Here is a 26,548-nt window from a genome sequence, read left to right as displayed (position 1 = left end):
AGGTGCCGAAAGGGGGAAGAAACACCTCTGGGTAAATGTCTGGAGGTCGGCAGGTGACAGAGCAGTGCTCAGTGGTCTGGGGACACTGGTTCAGGTGAATGTTCATCACCCTACCCTTTAAAACTCACATGGAAATGACTTGGCTGATAAGTTACTTGTGGTTCCTGTGATAATTAAGGCAGCCTGTTGGACCAGGACAAAGGATTTTCTCAGCTTTCAAAAGAATGTTTCTACCAAGAGCCATATACTAAGGTGTGCTGGTTATGTGAGTGTTGACCTCATTATTAGTATCACTTCTGTTGAAAGTGACAGAAAACCTCTAAAACAGGGTTTAAAGATAGTGTACCTCATTATTTCAGAACGTTTGTGCTGCTGTAACAAAATACCTGATACTGTGTAATTCATGAAGAACAGAAATTTATTTCTCACAATTCCGGAGGCTGTGAAGTCCAACATCAAGGTACTGGCAGGGTTGGTGTCTGGTGAGGGCCGCTGTCTGCTTCCAAGGATGCACCTGGTTGCTGAATCCTCTGGAGGGGACTAATGCAGTGTCCTCACATGGCAGAAGAGCAGAAGAGAATGAATCCACTCCCTCAAGCCCTTTCATAAGGGCCCTCATCACCTCCTAAAGGCCCACCTACTAGTACAATCACATCAGCAGTTAAGTTTCAGCATTTCAGCATGTGAATTCTGGGGGGACACATTCAGACCTTAACACTCACTCTTTTTTTTTTTTTTTTTTTTTTTTTGAGACAGAGTCTCGCTCTGTCACCAGGCTGGAGTGCAGTGGCATGATCTCAGCTCACTGTAACCTCTGCCTCCTGGGTTCAAGCGATCCTCCTGCGTCGGCCTCCCAAGTAGCTGGGACTACAGGCACGTGCCACCACGCCCAGCTAATTTTTTGTATTTTTAGTAGAGACAGGGTTTCACCATGTTGGCCAGGATGGTCTCGATCTCTTGACCTCGTGATCTGCCTGACTCGGCCTCTCAAAGTGCTGGGATTACATGTGTGAAGCACTCACTCTTAATGGCTCTCAGCTCTAATTATTTGAATCTTGGGCTTTCATTTAGCTTCTCTCCCATCCTTAGTTAGAATGATAGCAATGCTGCAAGGTGGCTGCTTGAGCTTCAGCTATCAAGTCTTCATTTGAGTCAACAGGAAGGAATGTCAAAAGAGGGAACAGTTGCATAGTCATGAGGAACTGCAAAGGTGGCTGAAACTGCAGTCTGTGTGCCCAGCTAAAATTCAAGGACTGATGGCTTGAGCCCAGGAGTTTGAGGCTGCAGTGAGCTAAGATGTTAAACGACTTCAAAAAAGACTTCTGATAAATTTGGACATTTCTATTTAACAGACATATGGGAGACACCCCCCCACCCCCCAGCCCAGGTGCCTGAGAATAAAAACTTAGTCACACTATTGGTCCTTGTGCTCCAAAAGCTCTTCGGTTATTTGACTGACCCATGGCTGCTTTTTGGTACTGGAGAGCCTTATTAGTAATTTAGTGAGTTTCTAATTTAGATCCTGTATGTGATGGTGTGGGTGGGTGGTGGTGATTGTATTGTAGCTAGGAGCTCCTAGTCAGCAATGCATGGGCTCTAGGGCCATCCATGACTTCAAGAATAGATGGCCTGGGGCAACCCACTTGGGTCCCCTTCCATGCTGTGGAAGCTTTGTTCTTTCGTTCTTCACAATAAATCTTGCTGCTGAAAAAAAAAAAAAAAAAAAAAAGAATAGATGGCCTTGCAGATATTCCAGGGAAGCATTTGAGTGACACCTCTCTATTGTGCCACTTAATCAGTTGGATTGGAAGTTGAGCCAGCAGGTTTGAACCTTGTTCTTAGTTTTAAACCAGGGCAAATTACTGGTGCTTTGGTTTTCTAATGCCTGTAAATTAGAGCTTCTGAGCCATGTGGGGAGCAACCCCTACCCGCAAAGGAGTGATGTGATGTCTGGGGGCCGCGATGGTTTTTTCCTTTGAGATGGATACCATATAAGCTAGTGGTGATACTTACTTAATGATAGTGACAGGGAAAGCTACTGCCAAGAGTAATTGATGTGACCCACACATAGTCCCAGAGCCAAGGAGCTAGATGGGGTCTTCCTGCCTGAGGAGGCCAAGCGTCTGGCCTTCAGGCATTCTTCTCTGCTGTGATGTTGTTTCCCGTCCTGAAAAGCAGGGAGGAAATGATCAATCAGTGTGCCTCAACCTGGAGCTGATTGGCTGTGGTTGCTAAGTTTTCCTCCCTCTGAGCAGCCCTCCCTGTGATTCTGAAGCGGCTCATCCAGAGTGTTACAACAGACATCTTGATGGGATTCAAAAATGTTGGGCAGCATGGTTATCTGGTCTTCTTCTGTAAGGATGACTGTGAGATGTGCCAACCCATTCCCGTAGGGACACACCTAAGCCGACGCCCTCCCAAGGGCTGAGTTGTTCTGAGCTGTCCAGGCTTGGGCTATGTCAGGTTCTGAGCACTGAAGTGTAGCGGAGGGTATATGACAAAGAGGCGACAGAGCTGATTGCCCTGCTTGTTTTCTTTTATTCATTCAGTGGTCTTGGAACTGGGCAAGAGGGTTTTATGGATTAGATCCTGGAAGACACACACTAGAACTAACATAGTAAGATTGTGTTTAGGCTGTCAGAGCCACCTCCAGAGGGAGAATGATTTTAGAGAAATATCCTTTGTGTAGCAATACAGGAACCTATGCTGGCTCAACAGCTGCCCTTTTGGAAACTGCCAGCTGAAGGGGCCTGTTGATGAGCTGTTTACTGGCACTGGGGCTTCCCAAATGGGAAGTCTCTGCTAAAGGAGTTCATTGTTCAGCATGTCTAGTGGACCCTGGCTCCTAACAGCTGGATTCTTTTGAACATAATAAACATTTCTAGAACAGGTTTTCTTGGTGAGCTTCTAGCTTCCTTTTAATAGGCACATCACTTGCCTGCCTTTAGTTCTATGAAGTTCAACATAAACGTTGACTTTAGTGATATAGTGGGACAAAACAGTATTATGTTTCTCATCAGTTCCCTCCCTGTCTCCCTTCCCCTGTCATTGTTTTCCAGAGGTAAAGTACATTTATGGAGAACATCGGGGTGAATGCCAAAGCGGCTTATGTTCTAAAATAGTGAAAAGAATTGTGCAGTTGGAGTTAGACCTATGGTTTGAGACTCAGCTTTGGGACTGAGCAAATCATTTCATGTGATCAATTTTCTAAGCTTCAATTTCCTAATTAGGAAAAAAGAAGACAAAGTAATACTTGTTGTAATGGAATTAAATGAGATAGTGTCTTCAGAATACCATATAAGTAAAGAAATTGTGAATCACCTGCACTGATTTCTTCCATAGATTTTGTTTTTTCCTTTCTTAAAATACCTTGTATTGACCTTCACCTAACTTTGTATTTGGACAACAGCCCACAGTCCTAGCAGACCTTTAACCTTCCCGACTCCAATTTCAGTAATGTGTTAGAAGTGGCAGGGACAGAATATATTCTGGATTCATTCACTAAATATAGAGATATTATACAAAATGAAGCTGAACTCACGCTCCAATGGGCAGTGTCAGTTTGCCTGTGAGACAGCACTGTGCAGCTGCAGCCACTAAGTGTCTAGGCACTGGAGATGGACTGCTAGAGTGGGAATCCTGGCTCCATTCAACCTCTCTTTGCCTCTATGTTTGCCATCAGTGGTGTGGATATGATAATAATTCCCATCACATAAGCTTGTGGTATGCAGATGAGATCATTTGAAAGTGCTGAGCCCAGTACCTAGCATATAGAAAGAAATGGGGCTTTTGTTACAGTAATAATAATTTTTAATTGTGGTAAAATACACATAACATAAAATTTACCATCGTAACTGTCTTTAAGTGTACATCTCAGTGGTGTTGAGTATATTCACGTTATTGGATGACCAAATTCCAGAACCCTTTCATTATACAAAATCCATTTAACAACTCTTCATTTTCCCCTCCCCTCAGCCCCTGGCGACCACCATTTAACTTTCTGTTTCTATGAATTTGACTACTTTGCATAGTGAAATCCTATGGTATTTGTCTTTTTGTGACTATTAATATAATTGTTAAGTCTTAGCCCACTGTAACAGTTGTACCCTTTCCCATTTTAGATTTCTATAGGCTCAGGATTGCCTGCCTTCTCAAACCCTGGATATTGGTGGATTATTTCTCTTTTCTTTTTTCTCTCTTATTTTTTAGAGATAGAGTCTTGCTCTGTTGCCCAGGCTAGAGTGCAGTGGCATGATCATGGCTCACTGCAGCTTTGATCTCCTGAGCTCAAGCAGTCCTCCTGCCTTAGCCTGCCACACGTAGCTGGGACTACAGGCACAAACACCATGCCTAGATAATTTCTGAATTTGTGCAGAGGTGGAGTCTCACAGTGTTGCCTACCTTGGGCTTGAACTCCTGGGCTCAAGTGATCCTCCTGCCCTAGCCTCTCAAGTCACTGGGATTATAGGTGCACGCCACTGTGCCCAGCTGAATTATTCTTAAGGGACAAGATGACACCTCAGAGCTCCATTTCATCCTTTTGAAGAGAGGGGTAGGATTAGGCAAGAGGAGAACACAGAGATGATAGTGAAAGAGATACAGAGGTGAGCGTTAAGTAAGCGAAAGAGCATTTATTCAGGGCAGAGTAGAGTCTCTCTGTGGGACTCCTCCTTCCCTCCCTGCCTTCTTCCCTACCAGGTAAAAATTCAAACCTACACAACAATAGAGAGGATGATATAACCAAACCCTATGTACCTGTCAGCCAGATTCAACAGTTATCCAGATTTTTTAGGGCCCATTTGTAACATGGCCCAGGAGGAAGAAAATGCCTGAACAATCTAGATTAACCTAGAGGCAGGTGTTTCTTTGCTTATTTGTGCAATTTTATGTATCTCCTTCCTGATAAAGGGCTTCTGCCTGGGACTTCTTACTATCTAAGGTTGAGGTAAAGAGCCAGGCCTCTATGAAACCACGTTACTTAACTTGGTTTCCTCATCCATGCAGGAGAGCACATGTGGCTTCTAAGGATGGTCATAATGGAGTGTTTGGCACAGGGCCTGCTGCCTAATAAGTAATCATTTACACTGTTAGCAGTGGTAGTGTGTTTGTGGAAGGGAAGGGTCACCAGCCAGGTCCTTGAAAACACGGGACTGAGACATTTAGCGGGGGATCAACACAATTAGTCATACTGTATCATTGATCAAGGGTTGGGATGAGCACTGATTTTCTAGAATTGCACCTACTGTATATTCATTATCCCATTTTACTGGCCATTGTACAGGTTCTGTCCTAGATTGTGCTGGATTAAGGGAAACAGTAGTTTATCTGCAAAATTAGGTAGTGTAACTTTTTAATATGCTTTTTTGATGGTGATGGGATTGCTATTTACATTAAAAACATTTTATGGGTTTTAAATATAAATAAAAATATCACGATTTGAATAACTAGATAATATACATTTGGCTTTGTGAATCACTTTTTTGTTTTTGTTCTTTGGAATTCTAGGAGGAATTCTATCTACTAATAAAGGCTGTAGACTTTACCTTCCTACAACCTTAGGACATAAGAAATGTCATCAGATAGATGCCTGGGAGGAAAAGGAAATTGAGGGCCTACAGATGTTTAAAAACTGACAGTTTGTAATTGCATAGAGCCTTTGATTTTTCCCCCCCACCCATCCATCTGTAGCACCCAGAGAGCCTTGGTTTTGTTGTAACATTTTCACTTTTGAATCTAGTTTATCATATGAAAGTTTTACCGTTCTGTGGTATTTTGGGGCATGGGAGGATCTGTGGTCCCAAAGTCCAGAGTAGTTTTAAATGTTTTTCTGTGTTAATATGCAAAAGTATCATGAAAGCGAAATAAATTGTTTGCAAATAATTGAGTCAAAATATTATTGTTCCTCCAAAGATCCTTACTTAGTCGTGTGTCACAACTTGTATAACAGGACGTATTTTGCAGAACTGTTTCGTTTGCACTGACTTGTGCAACAGGAATGGCCAGTTTTCCTTATGCTCAGGGCAATCAAACACAACTTTATAAGAATTGTAACTTTAAAAGATTTCATGTTTTTGTTGTTGTTATTGTTGTTAAAATCAGTTGGTGAAATAAATTCAATAGTAAAACTTCTAAGATTTAAGTCATCAAACCTCTAAATATGCTGGTATTCTGTTCTGTTCTGTTCTGTTCTTTTCTTTTCTCTTTTTTCTTTTTTTTTGATGCAGTCTCACTCTGTTGCCCAGGCTGGAGTACATGGCACGATCTCAGCTGACTGCAACCTCTGTGTCTTGGGTTCAGGCAATTTTCCTGGCTCAGCCTCCCGAGTAACTGGGACTACAGGCATGTGCTACCATGCCTGGCTAATTTTTGTATTTTTAGTAGAGGCAGGGTTTCACCATGTTGGCCAGCCTAGTCTCAAACTGACTTCAGGTGATTCACCACAGTTTAAGAAGCCTCTTAAACTGTGGGATTATAGGTGTGAGCTACCGTGCCTGGCCTAAATATGCTGTTTTTCCTTTCTATTTATTCGGTCCTCCAGTTTCTTTCCTCTTTTTTTTTTTTTTTTTTTGAGACGGGGTCTCACTGTGTTGCCCAGGCTGGTCTCAAATTCCTGACCTCAAGCAATCCACCCCCTTCAGCCTCCCAAAGTTATGGGATTACAGGCATGAGCCACCATGCCCAGCAGGTCAATCAGTTTCATTAGAAGACTTGGGTTATGTCTCCTACAGCTTATGTAATACAGACATTTTTATTTTTACATTAGTCTTTGTATGAAATGAAAAAGGAAATCAGTTATTTGATAAATATAATCCTTCACTATCTCATTCTGTTGAATGCACTTGTTTCATAATGTTCCTTTTACGAAGAGTATATGTTATTGAAGGGAAAAAGGGGTAGATACATGTATTACTGTTTTTCTTTTTTTTAAATTTTGGGATACATGTATTACTAACAACACACACAAAGCATGTAGGTTTGAGTTCATTTGGAATTGGCTTCTCCACTCTTGTTTGGGATACCCCTAAGTTGTTTTAGATGTTGGTGGTGTTTGTGTTCCTTGTCACCCTGTCTGTGGTGACACACATTTGTGAAAAGGCCACCTGGTTTACTGTAGATGTGAAGTCATGGCTGTGGACTGGAGCAAAAGTAACCAACAGAAGTAGGATTAACGCTGTGAGCATAGCCTTCTTGCTAACTAGCTGAGCTTTCTGGCCATGGTTTTTGGTTCCGTTGATATAAAGAGATGTGCAGGGGCTGAGTGGCATTCCATGGATGTGCAGTCGCCTTGTGATTCCAAGGCCCTGTAGCCCCTCAGCACATCGTCACCGTGCCCTCATTCTACTTTCTGCTGCCTTTTTTGTCTGTCTATACCAGGGCACAAGCAGACAGGATCAGTTAGCCCTACCTTTATCAGTGGCTCTGGGAAAGGCTTTTCTGGATGAGGAGGAGGAGGAGGTGTGCTCCCCTTCTTCCCCCACCATCACTGCAAGTACCTGAGAGTAGTAAGCTGTGTTAAGGGAAGGGAGGAAGGAACTTTGGGGATCTTAAGACTTCTCTGTCACAGGCGTGTCAGGCGGACTCTTCTCCATTAGCCTTTTTTTTTTTAAATTTAACTTTTAAGTTCAGGGGTTTGTTACATAGGTAAACTTGTATCACGTGGGTTTGTTATACAGATTATTTCATCACCCAGGTATTAAGCCTAGTACCCATTAGTTATTTTTCCTTATCCTCTGCTTCCTCCCACCTGCCACCTCCAGCAGGCCCCAGTGTGCGTTGTTCCCCTCCCTGTGTCCATGCATTCTCATCATTTAGCTCCCACTTACAAGTGAGAACATGCAGTATTTGGTTTTCTGTTCCTGTGTTAGTTTGCTAAGGATAGTGTCCTCTAGCTCCATCCATGTTCCCGCATAAGACATGATCTTATTCTTTTTATGGCTGCATCCCTTAGCCCTTTAACTCATCATGCGCGATAGCTGCCTTTGGATTCTTCCTTCCAGAGGCCCTTCTTGGAAGGTGTGCATCAGCTTGGTTACTCCCGGGACTTCCTCTGTACCACACATGCCCTTTCTCTTATTCCTGGGTGCTCTCTTCTCTCCTCGCAGTCTTCCGTGTGTGCTAAGATCGTGCAGCTCCTGGGGCAGAATGAGGTGGACTATCGCCAGAAGCAGGTGGTCATCCTGAGCCAGGATAGCTTCTACCGTGTCCTCACCTCGGAGCAGAAGGCCAAAGCCCTGAAGGGCCAGTTCAACTTTGACCACCCGGGTGAGTCGGGGCATTGAAGGGGGTATGTATGTGTATTGGTGTTGAGGGGGGAATATTTTTATTTTGCTCATGAAGAAGTTGCTTAACCTCTCGGAATCTTGTTTCTATCTAGAACGTAGGGACTTGATAACTACCTTGCAGTGTTATTGTGGGGCTTATGTGAAAGAAGGAATTTTCAAATGTTTCATGGAGTGCTTGGCTCATTAAATACTGATTGAATCTGTATCTGAACAAAGGTGATTTTGTATGAGCCTGGGACTCAAGATGGGCCAGACATGAGGTCGAACATGCAGAGCTAGTCCTTCTGCTGCCTCTGATCTGAGGCAGCCCTCGTCAGACCCTCCTCCTCATGTGTACATGTGTGTTCAACCCACTGTCTGGCAGAGAGGGAGATGGAGGGGCAGAGTGGCTGCCAGAATGGTTTTTGCCCTGCAGCCCTAGATCAGCACACTGCTCCTTTAGCTGGCTTGGGTTTCTTATAACTGTTGGAAGCAAACCTGGGCATGGTGCCTATTGTGTGTACTCCCCTAGTCGTGGGTTTGCTTTCCAGGTTAGTTTAGCATGTGCCAATCCTAGGATGATAACAGCTAAACTTGGAGAGGGGAAAGACCTGTCCGAAGTCAGGGATGGAATGTCAAAGGAGAAAAAAAGGAAATCTACTTGTCAGAACGCATTTATACACCCTATTTTGAGATACAGGAAGCTTCCATTCTGCTTTGGGTAAAAATCCAGCTTTTTAGGGAGCAGTATGATTACCTTTAAAGTGTGATGTGCCCATATACATGTTTATGAGGATGCCTTGTGTATGATTATAGGAGATACTATTTTAAAATTAAGAAACATTTTAACAGTTTGGTATTTTTCAGATGCCTTTGACAATGAACTCATTCTCAAAACACTCAAAGAAATCACCGAAGGGAAAACAGTCCAGATCCCCGTGTATGACTTTGTCTCCCATTCCCGGTAAGTGAGCTGTCCTAGGCCAGGGATGGCACCCACTGCTCCACAGAGCATCCCTGGTCTGCACTGAGACCTCCTTCCTTACCTCTCGCACTTCAGACCTCTGTCCTACCCCTGCCTAATGCCATTCCAGCCTGTCAGTGGAGTGGGTGGTGGCAGCAGTGTGTGCCGTGGGATTGCAGAGGTTGGGGAGTTCATCTGGGCGCTTCCTGGAACAGTCCTGTTGTCACGATTCCTTCATTCTGAAAGATGGGATCGTGATTTCAGCTTGAGGGACTCCATGTGCGTTCTGATCCACATTCCAGTGCTGTTGTTCCTGGAACAAGATGTAAGGGGAGGGGCAGAGGAAGGGCAGGAAGAAGAGCCAAGAAAACTGTTTTTTCTGCTGTCCTGGTTTACTTGGGATTGGACAATGTGGAGAGGCATGAGGTCACCAGACCGTGATCTCAGAATTAACCAAGCCCTCCAGAAAGCTGCTCAGTGGAATCAAAGCAGTCCTTTCCAGTGAAGCCTCAATTTTAGTGCTCCTGATTAGGAATAGAGGAGTGGCCACACTTCCACCTCATCCTCCTTCCCTCTGAGTGTTGGGAATGGGCTCCTAGAGGATTGCACTCCTGCTGGCCAGACCCCAAGCTCCTTCAGAGCATCTCAGACCTGAATGTAGAACACACACATCTTCCCGTGAGTCTGAACTAGAGAGCATGGTGAAGATTTGTTTGCAGGAGGAAGATGAGAGAGAGAGAGAGAATGAGCATGCATGTGTGTGCGTTGAGGTGTAGAGGGGGCTGTTTTGGTGCTTACTTCCGTGCCTCACCAGAATCTTCTGAAACACTTCCTTCTATGGGCCAGGTTCTTCTGTGTAGGAGAGGGGAAAGTGAAAGATCAGGATACCATCCTCACGCCTCCCGTGTCACTCTGTTTTCCTAACCCAACCACTGCAGATCATGGAGGAATGAATGAAGGCATTTAGTATAGGATTTGGAGCTTACACGAACATTGAGGCTGGGAGAGTGAAGACCTGGAAGTTTATAGCCAGAGAAACAGACAAAATAGTCCCCACTGACTCTAGCCTGAGGCACTGGAGCAGAAGCTGGGGTTCATGGAAAAGTCCAAGAAACCACCACGTCTGGGTTTGCAGCCTCAATCTGGGAGCTTGTGGACTGTTTGCAAAGTTTCCCTGTCTCATTATTATGGTCTCCTGAATATCGTGGATTTTGCTTCACTCTCACCTTCTAAGCCTCTTGTTGGCGTAGTAACCTGGAAGCATGTGGGGAAAGAGATTCTGAGAATTGTAGTTCTCCCTTAGGGGGAAGTGGTGGTGGTGTCACGTTGACAAGAGACATTCCAGCCCATCACGTCCCAAGTGAAGAATTAAAATGCACCATGATGGCTAAGGCAAGGGCCTGCAGAAGAATGTAAAGGAGGGAGGAAGAGCAGGGGATTCAGAGCAGGTTGTATGGAGGAGGTGATATTTAAGCTTTAGATAGGAAAGGATAAGAAGTTGTTTGGGAAAGGGATTTCCAAGGTGCTAGGTAGGGAAGCATTTCAGAGCTAGGCATGGATCAGCTTGGTTGGGGCACGGCAGTGGAGAGGTGTGGAGGAATGGGAGTGGGTGTGTGGGAAGGCAGGCAGGCCTCAGGTCATGAAGGGCCATAGGCGGCAGGGCCAGGAGCACAGACATTTTGGCAATAGGGAGCTACCGAAAGCTCTGCTGTTGTAGTGGAAAGGTCATTGTGGCAGGAGGAGAGAGGATCTGCAATGCCATTTGTGAAGAAGCCTTTGGAACAGCCCCAGTGAGAGTCTGATAAGGGCCTGAAAGAAGGCAGTGGAACTGGGCATGGTTGACAGGAGCCAGGGCCTGACCAGTGCAGTCTAGGAGTGGAGGAGGGAAGTTGAAGACCTCGTGCATCATGAGTTCCAGCAAGTTGATATGCCAACAAAAGAAAATCCTGGTAGAATTCCCAGTGCAGACGTGTTTCACGTTTCCTCCTGATTTATCTCATACCTTATATTTTAAAACCTTATTCTTTAGTGGCTCAAAGCTCATGTCTTAGAAACTTTCACTGATCACCCTAGACCCATAGCCACCCCTTTTCCACCTCCTTACAAGTCTTAAGGGCCACTTAATTGGACATTGAACCATTCAGGGTTAACTGATTCCATCCCACCCATGGGCATTTGGTATAAATAAAAATTTGTTGGACTAAAATGAAGAAGACACTTACTGGTTGCAGTTACATTTCTCTGAGCATCCTTTTCCCCATAAGCCAAATGAGATGGTTAGACTGGGTTATCTCAAATGATCTAATTGGCTAGTTTCTTTTTGGGACTTCCCAGCCAGACCCTAAATTCCTAAGCGGTATATTATGCCAGTTATGACTCCTTGCACATTCTGGGCTAGTAGTTGCTCAATAAATTTGTTGTTGTTTTTTAAAAACTCTGAGCTGTTACGACAGTTTTTAGACCTGCATGTGGACTTGGGAAATGATTAATTCTAACTTCTTAAGGCACCAGCAACAAATTAGGCAGTTAATTTTCTCCTTCCGAAGGAAAACCACTTTTCCTTTTTAGTATTTATCAATTAGGCATCCTAAAATGCTCTTAATATCTAGTGTCAGTACAGATTGAACATCCCTAATCTAAAAACCCAAAATGTGAAATGCTCCAAAATCTGAAACTTTTTGAGTGCCAGTGTGACGTTCAAAGGAAATGCTCACAGGAGCATTTCAGATTTTGGATTTTCATATTAGGGAGGCTCATTGTAGATCCTGTCTCCCCCTGCCATCTTAGGGATGCCCTAAATATAATGCAAATATTCCAAAATCTGAAAAAAACCCAAAATTCAAAAATCCTGAACACCTAAGCATTTCATATAAGGGATACTCCACCTGGATATGTAAACTTAGTGCAGCCCTTGTGTTCTCTGTTAGTGTGTTCAAGTGGACTCTTGCACATACATTCACTTTATTTTTGGACAAAGCCTTCCCACCCTCTCCTTGGTGTAGGGCAGTTGCCTAGTGAGTGGCTCACTATTTCACTTACCCATTGGTTCTGTTTTCTGAACTTCTCTAGGTTGCCCTCTTATGCACAATGGGCACACCATTTTCTGGCAGCTGACATTCATCTAGGCTGGTGCTTCTCTACCCTGGCTGCATGTTAGAAATATTTTGGGAGCTTCTAAATAGTATTGAAGTTCTAGCTCCACTTCAGACTCATTAAATCAGAGCTCCTTGGGGGTAGGATCCAGGTAGGGGTATTTTTATAAGCTTCCCAGATGGTTCTGATATGCATCTCAGATACACCACAATTCTAGGGCATTTCCTAATCCTAGTCCTTTTCTCCTGTCTTCCCTGCCCCGTTCTGCCACTTGCTAGCTACCCCAACAGTGCCTGCCTTAAAACTCAGACACAAGCCTGTTGGTCCAAGCTAAGAAGGCATCAGGGAGTGTTTATGGGAAGGAGTTCCAGTGGCACCCTCTTGAGCTGGCCATTGATACCTCCTTATGCTTGCACAGATGGAACTACTGTTTTAAGAGACTTTGTTTTATTGGGGTTGCCAGTGTGCTAGTCAGGGTGAGTGAAAACCTTGCAATGATGATTATTTCTCTATTTTCAGTGAATTTTGAGCAAGAGGCAGTTGGTGATGTGTAAGGTGGGCATAGGACAGAATCAAAAGACAAAACACAGTGAAAGCTGCAGCAAGGCAAAGTTGAGCACAAGCAAGGCCATCTGTGAAAGCCCATCACCTAACCGTTTAGCAATGTTTCACCCTTCTTGCTTTTTGAAAAGTCATGTTGGTCGGGCTTGGTAGCTCATGCCCGTAATTCTAGCACTTTGGGAGGCTGAGGTGGGTGGGTTGCATGAGTCGAGGAGTTATAGACCAGCCTGGGCAACATGGTGAAACCCCGTTTCTACCAAAAATACAAAAACTAGCCTTGGGTGGTGGTATGCATCTGTAGTCCTAGACACTTAGGGGGCTGGGGCGGGAGGATGGCCTGAGCCTGGGAAGTTGAGGCTGCAGTGAGTCCAAGATTGCGCCACTGCACTCCATCCTCCTGGGTGACAAAGTGAGACCCTGTCTCCAAAAACAAAAAAAAGAAAGAAAAGTCATGTTTACAATTAGTGCATGCCCTAGGCTTCCCAACCATATGGGTTGCGTGCATGAGGTCGTGCATATTTCTGCTTTATTGATAAGGAAGAGCAGCTCTAGGGAGCTCAGGATTGACCTGTGGCCACTTTATTGGCTTGGGGTAGAGCCAGACTAGACAGACATCGGGATTCTGTACTTCCTCACAAATGCTTTCTTGTCTGTATCCTCTTTCCCAAAACTTTTCTTTATTTTCCTTCCTTCCCTTCCCCTTCTGTCCTTTCCACCCTCCTTTCAGTTGCCTCAGGACTGGCGGGGAGGGGGTGGGGTTGTTGAGAGAAAACTGTGAGTTTCTGTTTTTAAAGTTCAGAGTGTTAGGTTCCATAAATGCCAGGCCACGAGAGCATTCCTGGAGACGCCTTCAGAGAAAAAAAGAAATCACATCTGTTTTTGTCTGCCTTTATTCTTCATTCAACAGCAGGTTTTTTTAATTCCAAGGAGAAGGATGTCTGCCGTGTATTTCTGTTTCATGGTGGAAGCTCAGAAGTGGTCAAAGGAGACCTTTGTCCCAGCCGTGATCACCCTTGGCTCTTTGGTGGTGGTCCGAGGGCTCTGCAAGACCATATTAGCCAAGTCTTTAGCCCCCGCTTGAAGTCTGTGGGGGCAAGGAACCCTGAACCCAGCCCAGCCAGATGTTCTGGCCCTAGTTCTCTGTCCCTTGCTAGCCCCTGCCTGGCTTGGCCCATTATCTGCTCTGTGCTTTGCAGGAAGGAGGAGACAGTTACTGTCTATCCCGCAGACGTGGTGCTCTTTGAAGGGATCCTGGCCTTCTACTCCCAGGAGGTACGAGACCTGTTCCAGATGAAGCTTTTTGTGGATACAGATGCGGACACCCGGCTCTCACGCAGAGGTGCGTTCTAAAAGCCTCAGGTGGCCCTGTTGGTGGCCACCTTGAGGGTGGGGGAGCTGGGAGCCTGTGACAGGACCCCACCCGCCTGAGTCTGAAGCCCATGCCTTCCCTGAGGCAGCTGTGTGTCGCATGGTCCAGCCCGGCTGTGTCAGTCCAGCCCCAGGATATCCTGCTGCCCAGACACTTGGTAACATTTGAGAAGGGATTAGTCACTTACTGTTTGGGATAACGAAAGGATTGTGAGGTCACAGAGACTAAATAAGACACTGACGTCTGGTTTTGCTGGGAAAAGTTTGATTAAATGCTTAGTTCCTTGCAATTTGTTTATAAGACATCAAAATGAAGATGCTCTGATTTGGGGAACTAACTGTAGGACCCCTGAGGATAGGATCCCCTGTGCCTGAAGCGCTGGGCAGCTCATCCTGTTATCCTGCTTCTCTAGCCCTTTATTTTCCAGCAGGCTTTATGGAGGCATTACCACTCTTTCCAGTCAGCTCAGGAGGGAAGTCAGCTGTGCCCTCTGCAGGCCCTACTGAGTGTGGGCCTGCCTCTGCTAAGTCCCCGTGCCTGTGTGCTGAAGGCACAGCAGTGCCCCTTGGTAGAGGAGCCCAGCCTGTGAACTGAGCTCTATAGGGTATTGAGCAGAGAGTTTGCTTCCACCAGGAGAGACTGGGAGGCTTCATGGAGGAAGAAGGTTTGGACTTGGATGCGGTGGGGTAGGGTGACGATATAGGCAACCCATGAAGGTGCACAGCACAGATGTACAGACTGGCTTGTTCCGAGAGTGGCAGGAACCTGGAGTGTACAGAGGGTTGTACGAAGAGACACTAGAAAGTAGGTTGGGGTCTGGTTTTAGAGACTGAGATCTCTAGTCTGCTTCTCGGTGGGCAAGGGAGAGCTACTGTGAGGTTCTGAGCAAGGCAAGTGAAGTGGCCACTGTTCTGTGTTGGACACTGGTTCTGGCAGAGGAAATGCAAGTGAAGCCTGTAGCTGGAGCAGCTCTTTGGAGACAGCTCTGCTGATCTAGACAAGAGGCAGGGCTGTGGTCCTTAGGTGGGTGGGAGAGGGAGCAGAGTTGAGAAGAGTATTAGCAGAGTTAGAGTCGACCAGGACCCAGCAAGGGCAGTGGGCGGAGGCGACTGAATAGAGGAATGAGAGGTGAGAAGGTTTGAGTCTCCGTTGTGTGAAAGAGGCAGGGAGACACAGGAAATGATGAGGTTAGCTCCTAGTCACAGGACACACTATTGATAGTTTCAGATTTTATAAGCTCTATCCCAGAGCCCTCTGACTTCAAAGTCTGGGTAATTTTCTCTTTTCGGTTCATGAAACAGATCTGTAGTTTATCCCATTTAGCACTGTAATTGTAAGAACTATTCATGAGACCAGTAGAACCTACAGAAACAAGTCCTGAGCTTTGCCCTTCTAAGTAGTAATAGATACACATGCTATTAAGTCAGTGGGAGCTACATCTTGCTCCCAGGTGGGATGGGGGACGGTTAGTTTTGTGTGATGGAAAAAAGAATGGAACGGGAGGAGACTTTTAGTTCTAGCAGAGCCCTTCCCAGCTAGCTTTGTGACTAGGCTCTTGCGACACCCTGGCTTGGGTTTCTTTATGGATAATACAGGGGAGACAGGCCTGCTTTTAGTGTCACGACTCTGGCTGGGTAAGAGTTGCATGGTCATTTTGGATAGATATTTGAACCCTGAGCCTGACAACCCCTCATGCTTCTGCCCCAGGGCCTGGCTTGTCACCTTAATCCACAAACTCCGGCCCTGCTTTAGTTGATCTGCTCAGTGTCCCTGTCAGCTTGTCAAATTAGAGAGGCAGCGTGATACACAGGGGCAGATAAATTTTGGAGTCTGGTGAGCTGGGCTGATATCCTGGTTTTACGACTTAACTAGATGTGTGACCTTGGGCAAATTGTGTTTTAACTTTTTTGTATCTCATTTTCCTATTAGAATGTGGTCTTATGATTGGTACTCCTGGGATAGTTGTGAAGATGAGAGGTAATGCAGGTAAAATGCCTGGTGGTGCATTAGTCAATACATATCTATGTGGCAGATCAGAAATCTGCTTCTGCCAAAGGGGTCGGTGCTGTTCGTTTTCTGAATTTTCTGACAAGACTGGTTAGGTCCTCCAAGGGGATCTGTTCCGGTCACCTCTTCAGGAGCTAGTGATGCCCGGACTGATGCCATCACTAGTCCAGCAGTAGTACTCAGTCTCAGGGATGCAGTGCTGCCGAGGGAGGCCTCGCAGCAGGGAGTGCAAGAACCAGCACAGGAGATTAGAACCAAGTTTTGAGCAGCAGCAAGATGCTGGAAATAAAGTGCATCCTAGTGTCTAATTCAAACAGATCATCACGTTGTGGGTTCAACAGGACATTTTCCCTTCCTTTCTTGCACGGGATTCTTATGTGAAATAGGAGCAATTCCTACAATGGTGCTGGCCCTCTGGGGGTTTCTTAGGGCCAGCTCTGCCTCTCCGCCTTCTCTGAACAGGCTGCCTGGGCAGGACTCTGCTTTCTCATTTCTGATCTGCTGACTTCACATGTCATCTACTGCCGAGTCACTTTCCTGATGGACTCATGGGACTTTTTTGCATGCTATTTCCACAAATTCATTCTCTCTCCACGTAGGACAAAAAACATGCTTGGCATGTGCTTTGTGGAGTGCGGGGGTGCTGGGGTAGGGAGGCTGGTTAGTCAGAAGCAGCTGTTGAGTGAGCCTGAACATTCCTGGAGACTTGAGTTAGCTCCATGATTTTACCCATCTGTCACACCCTCCTGGGCATGTGACCTCCAGATTCTGAGTTGACCCTCATGTGGGAGAGATCTGTGTTTGAGTGAAGCAGCCCTGGAAACTACCTTCTTCCTGATGGAAACCCTTGACCTTCTAGGGATTGGTTTCTAGCCTCGTTTGCCTTCATATTCCCTCTGTGCTCTTTACCGCCACCCAGCCCTGAATACAGGGACAGGGAGGAAGCGGGGCAGGGAGATTCAGGATGGCTGACCCCTCATCTTCCTCATCCATCATTCTCTGGTTCTCATAGAATTAGGGCTGCACTGGGCCTTGGGGGATTCAGCCTGTTCTTTTACTATAGAGTAGCACATTTCCTCATCAGATTTTTAGTGATTGACTTCACCATTTAGGAATTATCTTTATTTTAGGTCCCTCTAAGTTTCTTTCTTGGCTTTTGGCTAACTAGAAAGAGCAAGTCTGGGTTTGGAAGGGCTGACGTGGAAGCCCAGCAGGGAATGTGGGCAGACTTGTAGCTTCCTGCCCTGTACCCTGTCCTCCAAAAGGGCCTGTCCTGGCCCAGCAAATGTGCTGGGGTCAGAGCAGTGATGGAGGGGCTGGTTTTGAGCCCCTGGGGTTTCCAGGTTGTGCCAAGACCTTGTTTTGACTCAGTCCTTGGCGTGGCCCTGTTTCCTGACTCTGCCTGAGGAGCAGGGCCTTTCAGTGCAGGGAACTGGCTGGCCCTCTGTTGTCCTTGGCTCAGGGAGGCCCAGTCTGCCTGAGGTGATCATTCTATCGGAGGTTCTTGGGGAGCAGAGCAGAGGTGGGCAAGGCCTTTTGATGTTGCGTGTTCCCAGTGTCTGGGCAACATTCTGACCCATTCCCCATTTGCTTTTCCAGCATGGAAGCTGTAGTGAGACTCTTCCCTGTCTTCCTTGCTTTTTTTCCCTCCTCACGTATGTTGTCCCATGTGCTTATGTTGTGCTCTCCCTTCCCACATGGCACCCTGCCTTTCCAGCTGCCCTGCAGGACTCCTTTTTCCCTGCCCCCGCTGAGCTAGGTCTGAACTGCTTACCTGAATTTGAGGTTCCCTCCCTCCCACGGTGTTGAGCTGCTCTGTCAGGGAGGCACTGCCCTCCCAACGCATCCTCAGGTTCTGTTGTGGTTGTAATCATCATAGAACACATGCTTATTGAACATATGCTAAGGTGCCAGCTACGGTGCTGAAGAGTTTTATGCACATCTCTATATTCCTGAATAGTAACTTTATGAGGAAGGTACCATTATTGTCCCTGTTTTATAGTTAAGGAACTTGAGATTCAAAGAGGTTAAAGTCACTTGTCCAAGGTCACAGAGGTAGGAGTTATTGGGGTCAGGATTCAGGTCCAGGGCAATTTTCCCCCCAGAGCCCATAGAGTTAGAACAAGAAGCAGCTTTTGGGTTACAGAGCAGCTTCACTGTGATTTACCTCCTCCTTCTACTTTCTGCACGACCAGCTTCCTCTCTCTGGTGACAAAACAGCTGAAGCCACCAGGTCTACAGAAGGAAGGGGGCTGAAGGCCCAGGCTGAGGGCAGTAGGAGTACTACTTGACAGGGTGTGGACGTGCACTGTGTGTGCGTGCGTGTGTGTGCATGTGTGTTTGTGTGTCTGCACATGTGTGTGTGCGTGTGCTGGGAGAAGGACAAAGCTTCCTCCAGTGCTAAAGCCTTCAGCAATCGTATGAAAAGCAGGTGTTGCAAAACAATCCAGCATCAGGCGTTTGCAGGGCTTTAAGTAAAAGCTGCCGAAGCACGGGTGTGTTTATTTTTTCCCTAGCTCTGATACCCTTTTGATCTGGTTTCCTTTTTTCTTTGGGCTTTATCTGGAGACGTGTGAAGAATTGGAGGCCGCGCTGGCTGTGTGTTTTGGCGGTGCTGCTCTGGTTAGCCACGTGTGCCGGAGCTCTGGGGACTTCTGGGGGGTGAGCCACGTGGCAGCTCCTCAGGGCTCCTTCTTGGCGAGTCTCCCAGCAGATCTGCCAGAGCAGCAGGTCGGTAGCGGGAGCCCAGGTCCAGTGTTGCAGGGGTGGGGAAAACCATTTCCTGGCTGGAGAAGGCTGCTGCTGGGCTGGGTGGGCAAGTCCTGAGACATTAGCGACCAACCGTTTTATTACCAGGTCTGCCATGGAGAAAACACTTTGTTAGTCGAGAAGCTGTTATAAAAGTCGAATGGCAGCATCATTAGTGCCCGGCTTTCTGGAAATGTGGATTTCCTGACAGTTTTCTAGCCTTCTCATCTTATAGACTTCCTGTCAGCCTGGATCATAGCCGTGACAGCCGGTCCCCGTTCCCTGTCCTCTCTGTGCATACACCTGTGCATGTGTGTATAAAGACAGAATTATTTAGACAAATGGCTTTCAGAAATTCCATCACAGATATACCCCATGTTCGTTTACAGTGAGTTTCACCCAACATTTGAGTCTATTCACTGAGAAATGGTTGGGAAGGAGCTGAAGAGTCACTGCAAATGATTGTAGATGGATGTGGTGACTTTTTGGGGTGAAAGATTTAGCAGCTCAGATGATAAGGTTAGATTAAGGTAACGTTTAAAATGACATCTGCAAAGAGAGGCAGTTTTAATTAAGAGAATCTCCTTCCAAAGTCCCTACTCACGGGGAAACTAAGGCTCATGTACAGCGGCAGAACAAGGGTGATCAGTCTTCTTTCTATTTATTGACAGAAGACACTATTTAATAAAGAGAGTATGGGCTGCCTGTAATTCCAGCACTTTGGGAGGCCGAGGCAGAAGGATCACTTGAGCCCAAGAATTCAAGACTAGCCTGGGCAACAAAGCAAGACTCTGTGTCTACCAAAAAAAAAAAAAAAAAAAAAAAAAAGGCTCACACCTGTAATTCCCAGTACTTTGGGAGGCTGAGACGGGTGGATCACGAGGTCAGGAGATCGAGACCATCCTGGCTAACACGGTGAAACCCCATCTCTACTAAAAATACAAAAAATTAGCCAGGCGTGGTGGCAGATGCCTGTAGTCCCAGCCACTCGGAGGCTGGGGCAGGAGAATTGCTTGAACCCCAGAGGCAGAGGTTGCAGTGAGCTGAGATCGCGCCACTGCACTCCAGTCTGGGTGACAGAGTGACGAGACTCTGTCTCAAAAACAAACAAACAAAAAATTAGTCCATTGAGGTGGTGTGTGCCTGTAGTCCCAGCTACTTGGGAAGTTGAGGTGGGAGGATCACTTGCTCGAGCCCAGGAAGTTGAGGCTGTAGTGAGCTATGACTGCACTACTGCACTACAGCCTGTGTGACAGAGGTAGACACCGTGTCTTAAAAGAAAAAAAATTTTTTTAGAGAAAAAAAAAAGGGCCGGGTGCGGTGGCTCACACTTGTAATCCCAGCACTTTGGGAGGCCGAGGCCAGCGGATCACGAGGTCAGGAGATCGAGACCACGGTGAAACCCCGTCTCTACTAAAAATACAAAAAAATTAGCCGGGCGTGGTGGCGGGCGCCTGTAGTCCCAGCTACTCGGAGAGGCTGAGGCAGGAGAATGGCGTGAACCCGGGAGGCGGAGCTTGCAGTGAGCCGAGATTGCGCCACTGCACTCCAGCCTGGGCGACAGAGCAGGACTCCGTCTTAAAAAAAAAAAAAAAAAAAAGAATGGTAAAAGCCCCTGGATAAAACTGACCAGGGGAAGAAGGTAGAAGACAGAAGATGGTGAGTTTGTTGTCAATTTGGGCTTCATCTCAGCCCCAGCCCACCATTCTCTAGACCATGGTTTTCTTATCTTTCACCGATTTTTTTTTTTTTGGCAAACCTCTGTGCATGATGTAGGTGGAAATGGTTAACCATGTCTGGGTCCTTGGCCTGGCCTGGGCTCCATGCTGCAGAGGGGGCATGGGTGGGAGCTGGGAGCAGTGAGCTGATGCCTCAGCAGTGGGTCGCTGGACTTCTGAACACAGGTAAGTGCATGCAAGGAGGCAGCGTGCAGCCCAGCCCTCTCGGGGCCCAGATTGCTACTTGTTAACAGTGAGCTCTCCAGGGCTGCCCTTCTTTTTTAAAAAATTCACCCTGAAATTTTGTTTGGAGCAAATATTGCTTGAAACAAGAAGGCTGTTGGCCTCCATGGACAGCCTTTTGTTTCAAAGAGCATTGTGTCATTGCCATGTTTGACCATTGTAAGATGTCAGAATGTAACTTGTCTTTTTCGAAGCCGCTGCTGATCTGCTCTTGGTCAAGCCTCTCAGGATTCCAGCTTGAGAATCATGTAGAGTAATTGTGGAGCCTGTGGGAGCTAGGTCCACCCCATGAAGGGCGGGTGTGTGCTGGCTCCTACACCGTTTTTTGATTCTTGTTTTCCCTTCTCTTACAGTATTAAGGGACATCAGCGAGAGAGGCAGGGATCTGGAGCAGATTTTATCTCAGTACATTACGTTCGTCAAGCCTGCCTTTGAGGAATTCTGCTTGCCAGTGAGTTGTGTTCTTGGTTTGTTTTTGTTGAATGTAGAATTTAAAATTTGATGATATAAACAAAGGTATGCAAGTTGGTGGAGCTCCCCTGCCTGAATCTCACTCCTCTCTCTGAGTGATCCTCTGCCTGAAGTCCTAAGAGAGCGCAGCCCTTGGTCCTTGTGTCCTCTGTGTTCTCCAGGAGCCCTGTCCTGCTGTTCTTTCTTTGGGTAGCCCTATAGGGTCCTGCCAGTCTTTAGGCAGGTTATTTAATTCCCAGCTAGTTCTAGGCTTCTTGCTTGGTGGGATCATGGTGTGAGACCCTTTACTGAGGGTGTATCATATCCAAGGAGAGTCCTCAGCCATCTGGATCTCTGAAGGGTCTGCAGTGGGTGAAGTATGGATGCACCGGGTGCTGTGCCCCGAGATGTTCCCCTCTGAGCCTCTCCTGCCATCACCAGTGAGCCCTGCTTTGAGCTTGTCTTTAGCTCCCATTTAGAGACTGCCATGCCTTACTGGAATAAGCTTCCTTCCCTTCACCCTTGCAGACTCACCAGTCCTTCCTGTGGCAGCTAGGAATTCTCTAGTGAGGTGGCTTTCAGAGAAGGAAGAACAGAGAGAGTTGGCTCTCAGCCCAGGAAAGACAGGAAGGGGCATGTTGAGGGAAGGCTACCAGAGACAAGAGGTGTGGTGTGCTGGGGCTGCAGAAGGAGAAGTATTTAACTCAGGAGAATCCTACTGAGTCACTGAGTCTTCCCCAGCTTGGCCAAACCATGATCTGGCTCCTGAATTATTTATAGTTAAGCTCTGAGACTGGGAGGAAGGGAAGGAAGAGGTTGGGACTTAACTTGATCTTTGTTGAGATACACTGGGAAGGCTGGAATCTCTGAAGACATTGAGAATAGATTTAGAGTAAGGCTGGGTATTGGAATTTCCCTATTTATTCTAATAATAAACTTCATTCTTTTTCTTCTGGGAAAATATCTCAAACTGTCTTTGTTTCTTTAAGGATGTTAGTACCTTTTACAGCAGCCCATACTTGACTTTGGTTTTAGCTCGGGACAGGTGGACTTTTTGAGCCAACTGAGTAACATTGATGCCCTATCCATTGCCCTGGAGACTATTGGGTTACAAGATTAGGTTACTGGGAAGAGACCAGAGGGGGATGAGGAGCTGTAAACTTCTTTCCACCCATTTATCTATCTGAGGACCTCTCCTGTTATTTTTGACTTAATAAGAACACAAAATGAATTTATTATTGGATATCAGTTATAGTTAGCTGTCAGTTTTCTGCTGTTTAACTTAGTTGTAACAAAGCTAAAAATTCTGCAGACATTTTCTGGGTTATTTCTGCTTGCTCCCACTGTCCAGCCACTCTTTGCTCAGGGAAGATCAGCTCATTCCCCTGTAAGCCAGGAACTTGGACCTGAATAATCGTCTGCTCAGTTCAAGTTGGGTTTGGGGCTGACACCGTTGCCTTTCAGCAATCCTAGGGCAGAAGCTGCACAGAGTAAGATGCCCACACACGCTTGAGGTGTGGTTTATGTGTTCTTATGCTAGACTTAGTTTATATGCCAGGATGCAGTTACTTGTCGAATGGTCTACAAAATCTCAGTAAATTTGGACCAACAAAAAAGAAAAAGAAAAATATGCCTCTTTGTGGCCTGACTTTCTTTTTTAAAAAATTGGATAATAACAGAACCTATGAACTGGTCATCAATGAAGAATACTTTTTCTGGTTTTACCCTGTGCTAGGAGTGAACAGTGTCATGTTTTAGACTATATGTAAAAGTCTGAGGTGAACCAGTCCCCTGGAAAGTTTGGGTTTTTCTAGTTCATATTTGTCCTAGTGGAATAGAGGCAATTAAGTGTTTGGCTTCAAAGACCATGTTCTCTGCGTAGGTCATAAGCTGAAACAGTGTTAAGCATTAGAAACGAGAACTTGGTTGGGTGCGGTGGCTCACGCCTGTAATCCTGGGACTTTGGGAGGCCCAGGTGGATGGATCGCTTGAGCCCAGGAGTTTGAGACCAGCCTGGGCAACATGGTGATATGCCCTCTCTATAAAAAATAACAAAAATTAGCTGGGTGTGGTGGCGGGTGCCTGTAGTGCCAGCTACTCAGCAGGCTGAGGTGGGATGATCTCCCCAACTCAGGAAGTCAAGGCTGCAGTGAGCTGTGATGATGCTACTGCACTCCAGCCTGGGTGACAGAGTGAGACACTGCCTTAAAAAAATAAAAAAAGAGAGAGTGAGAGAGAACTCGAATAAAAGCTAAATTCTTGTCATGTAGATAAAGTGGATAAAAATCCATGGTAGATAGTTATAAATTGAATGGTTTTGGATTAACCACTCAGTCTGGACCATTTTCCCTCACTGATACATGAAAGTCTTCAATCCTTCTTTCTCATTTTCCTCATTCCCTGCTTATCTTCTTTCATTCACATTTCAGCTAAACAAGGCACTTCCTTAGGTTTCCCTAAATTTCTATTAATAGATGCATTCACTGTGAAGTTGTAAACAACATTATATTTGAAGCCTTAAAAGCTGCTCCTCTGGGCTCGCTAGTATGAATGCTGCCCTTTCCCCATATTTCCTGGGAGAGGGTCTCGGGCCAGTTGTCTCTGAACTGTGTTAATGCATTTTAACTGTCTTTCTTCACAGACAAAGAAGTATGCTGATGTGATCATCCCTAGAGGTGCAGATAATCTAGGTGAGTCCCTGCGGAGTGTCATCCTGGAGTATAACGTCTGCCCTTTGTCAGTCATAATTTGGGGCAGGTCGTGGTGACCATACAGGGCTCTGCAGACCTGGCTGCCCTGCTTGTCTGTGATTGTGAGCCAGCAGAACCTTTCCACCTACACGTCTGGCCTCGGGAACAGGTCACTGGGTGTAGGCACCCACGTGTTATGGGGACAGACATGCACTTATGCTTCTCTGGCAGAATAGAGGGCTGTAGATTACCTTTTGCTATCACTTCCCAATGATGACACTTAGATACTTTGCTTCTGAGGCCACCTTTTAGCAAAAGCAGATTCCCTCCTTGATCTAGTTTAGAATGACCTGCCATCAGAGTAGCCCTTTCTAAAGGGAGCTTGTTGCTACCGTTATTGTACTTATTTTTCATTTTATTTTATTTCACTTTAGAGACAAGGTCTTTCTCTGTCACCCAGACTGAAGTGCAGTAGCACAGTCACAGCTCGTTTGCAGCCTCCAATTCCTGGGCCCAGCCTCCCAGTAGCTGGGACTATAGGCGCACACCACCACGCTCCACTAATTTAAAAAAAGTGTTTTTGTAGAGATGGTTTCATTATGTTGCCTAAGCTGGTCTAAAACTCCTACCTCAAGCGACCCTCCCATCTCAGCCTCCCAAAGTGTTAGGATTACAGGCGTGAGCCATAGCACCTGGCCCTATTGTTTTATTTATTTATTTTTGACCTGTCTAGGAAGTACGAATGTCTCTGGACTAGGCATAGTGTGGCAGAGTTGATCTGTAAGATAGGACCTGGTTTCTTCATTCTCTTTAGAATTTATTTAATTTTCCCTCCATTTAAAAAGATTATTTGTTGAGCTGTTTGGGAATAAGTTATAGCAATAAATATTTAACCCTGTATTTTTTAAGAACAAAAGCATTCTTATTCATTACCACAATGCAGTCATTAAATTCAAGACACTTACCATTGATATGACCTCTTTTAACCTGGAGATGTTCCCTATCTTTTGTTTTTTAAGACATTTTTGAAGCGTACAGGCGCATTGTTTGGTAGAATGGTCCTTAATTTGGGTTTGTCTTTTGTTTTCTTATGATTGGATTCATGAGCTTATACAGTCTGAAGGAATTATCCCAGGAGAGATGTGGCGTGGTCCTCTTTGTGTATCACATCAGAAAGCATTTGATGTGTATTCCATTTCTGGTGATGTTAAATTGACCTCTTGGTTGAGGTGTATAATTTATTTCTAATGCTAATAAAAGATAGCTCTCTGCATTGTATTTTTTGGAGGGAAAGAGGGCCTTCCATCGGGATGCTCTGTCTTAGGATGGAAAACTGGAAGGTTCCCTGGTGGAGAGGCCTCATAGCTAATTGTTGTGTCAGGACCATGGCTGGTTACCACGTCTGCAGACTTTGGCCCGAGTGCTTCATCCAGTGGTGACTGATCGTCTCCTGATAAGACGCCCATTCATTAAGGGTTTACTCTGTGATAGGCATTGTCTGTCTTACTGCTTAGAGCCCTCCTGTGAATGAGGAGGACCATACAAGCCCAGGCAGAGCCACTGGGAAGTTGGATGACTTGCCTGCAAGTGGCAGAGCCACTTCCTTCCCTGGAAGTCTTTCTGTTGTGGTCCCTGTATGCCCTTTCCCCAGACAGACTCCCACACTCACCCCTGCACCCATGCCTGCACCCGTAACGCTCTGCTGGTCTCTGCCCCACAGTGGCCATCAACCTCATCGTGCAGCACATCCAGGACATCCTGAATGGAGGGCCCTCCAAACGGCAGACCAATGGCTGTCTCAACGGCTACACCCCTTCACGCAAGAGGCAGGCATCGGAGTCCAGCAGCAGGCCGCATTGACCCATCTCCATCGGACCCCAGCCCCTATCTCCAAGAGACAAAGGAGGGGTCAGGAGGCACTGCTCATCTGTACATACTGTTTCCTATGACATTACTGTATTTAAGAAAACACCATGGAGATGAAACGCCTTTGATTTTTTTTTTTCTTTTTGTACTTTGGAACGACAAAATGAAACAGAACTTGACCCTGAGCTTAAATAACAAAACTGTGCCAACTACTACTGGTGATGCCTAATTATGAATCCAACGTGTAACCAGTTATAAATACATATATATATATATATAAAAGGATCTATTTTTGTGTAAATGTACAAATACTGTAAAGCTGTTTGCCATAAGTACTTTGCAGGAGGGTCTGTACTTGAGTGTTTTAGGACTGGAGCTGGGATTTCACCAAGGGGGAATTGCCTGTTGTGTCCCAGGGCAGGGAGGCTCGGGCATCTGTGAGAGACAGGGAGGGTGGCTAAGGTCCCATTGCTTTTGAGTGCCCCGTGGAACTCGATGGGAATGGGGTTGGAAAACCTTGATTGCCTCCTCTGTCACATGCCACTCTTGGAGCTAGAGCTTAGTGATATGTCAATGAG

The 26,548-nt window shown here is 46.0% G+C and overlaps 1 protein-coding gene across 2 annotated transcripts in view; it reads left to right on the top strand.

Moving 5' to 3' along the window:
- Positions 1–26,245, top strand: part of UCK2 (uridine-cytidine kinase 2) — an 82,750-nt gene extending 56,505 nt beyond the window's left edge. For both annotated transcript variants that reach the window (XM_032161108.2, XM_058442292.1), the window contains exons 2-7: positions 8,103–8,262; positions 9,129–9,225; positions 14,076–14,218; positions 21,318–21,415; positions 24,056–24,104; positions 25,825–26,245. In XM_032161108.2, the coding sequence (XP_032016999.1) occupies positions 8,103–8,262; positions 9,129–9,225; positions 14,076–14,218; positions 21,318–21,415; positions 24,056–24,104; positions 25,825–25,964 (687 nt within the window). In that variant the 3' untranslated portion in view covers positions 25,965–26,245. The remainder of the gene's footprint in view (positions 1–8,102; positions 8,263–9,128; positions 9,226–14,075; positions 14,219–21,317; positions 21,416–24,055; positions 24,105–25,824) is intronic.
- The last annotated feature ends 303 nt before the right edge of the window (positions 26,246–26,548 follow it).

Source organism: Hylobates moloch, unplaced genomic scaffold (assembly GCF_009828535.3).
Source record: "Hylobates moloch isolate HMO894 unplaced genomic scaffold, HMol_V3 SCAFFOLD_8, whole genome shotgun sequence".
Classification (NCBI taxonomy): domain Eukaryota; kingdom Metazoa; phylum Chordata; class Mammalia; order Primates; family Hylobatidae; genus Hylobates; species Hylobates moloch.
This window is presented reverse-complemented; position numbering and strand designations above follow the sequence as displayed.